This window comes from Meleagris gallopavo, unplaced genomic scaffold, assembly GCF_000146605.3.
Source record: "Meleagris gallopavo isolate NT-WF06-2002-E0010 breed Aviagen turkey brand Nicholas breeding stock unplaced genomic scaffold, Turkey_5.1 ChrUn_random_7180001954844, whole genome shotgun sequence".
Lineage (NCBI taxonomy): Eukaryota > Metazoa > Chordata > Aves > Galliformes > Phasianidae > Meleagris > Meleagris gallopavo.
The window spans coordinates 1-2,785 of record NW_011215745.1 but is presented as its reverse complement, the minus strand read 5'-3'; the positions used below and the strand labels follow the sequence as shown (position 1 = coordinate 2,785).

General features: G+C 60.2%; 1 protein-coding gene across 1 annotated transcript; it reads left to right on the top strand.

Moving 5' to 3' along the window:
* Positions 1 to 375: 375 nt before the first annotated feature.
* On the top strand, positions 376 to 2,758 carry CPSF1 (cleavage and polyadenylation specific factor 1; the record flags this gene model as incomplete). Its single annotated transcript, XM_010728133.2, has 3 exons — positions 376 to 513; positions 594 to 745; positions 2,600 to 2,758. Coding segments are annotated over 3 exons (441 nt in total), but the record flags the coding sequence as incomplete, so codon positions are not given.
* Between the last annotated feature and the right edge of the window lie 27 nt (positions 2,759 to 2,785).

Genomic DNA, 2,785 nt, shown 5'->3' with positions numbered 1-2,785 from the left:
GTAATAGGGACAGGGATGGGGGTGAGAATGAAGATGGGGATGGGAACATCATGGGGATGGGGAGGTGGACACAATGGGGACCGGGATGGGGATGAGGATGAGGACGAGGACTGGAATGGGATAAGGACAGGGATGGGATAGGAATGGGAACATAATGGGGATGGGGAAGGGGACGTAATGGGGACTGGGATGGGGTGGGGATGAGAACGGGGACTGGAATGGGGATAAGGACAGGGACGGGATTGGAATGGGAACATAATGGGGATGGGGAAGGGGACACAATGGGGACCGGGATGGGGATGAGGATGAGGACGGGGACTGGAATGGGGTTAAGGACACATAATGGGGATGGGGAGGGGGACATAATGGGGACAGGGATGGGGACGGGATGGCGACGCGTGTCCCTGCTCCACCGTGTCACCCCCATTGCAGCTGTCAGTGGTGGAGTACGACCCCGGCACGCACGACCTGAAGACGCTCTCGCTGCACTACTTTGAGGAGCCGGAGCTGCGGGTGGGTATGGGGCTGGGGTGGTGGGGACGGGAGCTGGGGGCGCCCCGTAACCCCCTTCCCCCCACTCCCGGCACCCGCAGGACGGCTTCGTGCAGAACGTGCACATCCCCAAAGTACGGGTGGACCCCGACGGGCGCTGCGCCGTGATGCTCATCTACGGCACGCGTCTGGTGGTGCTGCCCTTCCGCAGAGACTCGCTGGCCGACGAGCACGAGGGCCTGGTGGGAGAGGGGTGAGTGAGAGCCGCTGTGGGGCTGAGCAAAGATGGCCGCCGCGTGGCGCTACGTGGCTGCCGCGTGGATCCGCGTGGCCAGCGCGGAGCTCAGGGCGGTCGATTTGACCAGTCTGTGACTCAACGTGGCTCAGTATGGCCTTCCTGTGGCTCAGTATGGCCAACGTGGTCAACGCGTGGCTCCGTGTGGCCAACGTGGAGCTCAGGAGTGGTCAACATGACCAACCAGTGGCTCAGCGTGGGCCACTATGGCCGGCATGGCCGATTTGCAGCTCCACGTGGCCAACATGGAGCTCAGTGCAGTCGATTTGACCGGTCTGTGGCCAGTGTGGCCTTCGCATGGCTCAGTATGGCCAACGAGGTCAACGCGTGGCTCCGTGTGGCCAATGTGGAGCTCAGAGCGGTCAGCTTGACCAATCCGTGGCCCAACGTGGCCATCACATGGCCTGCTGTGCCCAACGTAGAGCTCAGGAATGGTCAACTTGACCAACCAGTGGATCAGCGTGGGCCACTATGGCCAGCGTGGCTGATTTGCAGCTCCACGTGGCCACCATGGAACTCAGTGCAGTTGATTTGACCAGTCTGTGACTCAGGGTGGCCAGTGTGGCCTTCGCATGGCTCAGTATGGCCAACGTGGTCAACGTGTGGCTCCATGTGGCCAACATGGACTTCAGAGCGGTCAACTTGACCAATCTGTGACTCAGGGTGGCCAACGTGGCCAATGTTCTTTCCCAAGTGGCCAACACGCAGCTCAGCGTGGTCCATCCTCCCAATTTATGGCTCAGTGTGGCCAATTTGTGACCATGTGTGGCCAATGTTCAACTCCACGTGTCCAAGACGGAGCTCAGTGTGGTCAGATCACCAAATCTGTGGCACAGTGTGGCCGATATCTGTCTCAATGTGGGCAATGTGTGTCTCGGGGTGGCCAACGTGGCCAAGTTCAGCTCCACGTGTCCAACACGCAGCTCCGCGTGGTCAACCCACTCAATTTATGGCTCAGCGTGGCCAATTTGTGACCCAGTGTGGCCACTGTGTGTCTCGGGGTGGCCAATGTGACCAATGTTCATCTCCACGTGTCCAACACGCAGCTCTGCGTGGTCAACCCACTCAATTTATGGCTCAGCGTGGCCAATTTGTGACCCAGTGTGGCCAATGTGTGTCTCGGGGTGGCCAACGTGGCCAATGTTCATCTCCACGTGGCCAACACGCAGCTCTGCGTGGTCCACCCTCCCAATTTATGGCTCAGCGTGGCCAATTTGTGACCCAGTGTGGCCACTGTGTGTCTCGGGGTGGCCAACGTGGCCAATGTTCTTCTCCACGTGTCCAACACGCAGCTCAGGGTGGTCCACCCTCCCAATTTATGGCTCAGCGTGGCCAATTTGTGACCCAGTGTGGCCAGTGTTCAACTCCACATGTCCAACACGCAGCTCCGCGTGGTCAACCCACTCAATTTATGGCTCAGCGTGGCCAATTTGTGACCCAGTGTGGCCAATGTGTGGCTCAGGGTGGCCAACGTGGCCAATGTTTATCTCCACGTGTCCAACACGCAGCTCAGCGTGGTCCACCCTCCCAGTTTATGGCTCAGCGTGGCCAATTTGTGACCCAGTGTAGCCACTGTGTGTCTCGGGGTGGCCAACGTGGCCAATGTTCATCTCCACGTGGCCAACACGTGGAGCTCCGTGTGGTCATTCCGTGAATTCCTGGCTCACCGTGGCCAACTCCTGACTCAACGTGGCCCAGATCCCAGAGGTGCCCCCGGCCGGTTGGGCTCGGGCCGTGGGGGTCTCCACCCTCGGGAGCTTTTTGGGGGCGTCCCCCCAGAACCCCCCAGCCCACATCCCCATTTGGTGGCAGGCAGAAGTCGAGCTTCCTGCCCAGCTACATCATCGACGTGCGGGAGCTGGACGAGAAGCTGCTCAACATCATCGACATGCAGTTCCTGTGCGGTTACTACGAGCCCACCCTCCTCATCCTCTTCGAGCCCAACCAGACGTGGCCGGGGTAAGGAAACGCCTCCAGCCCTCCCCTGTGGGTCAGGGG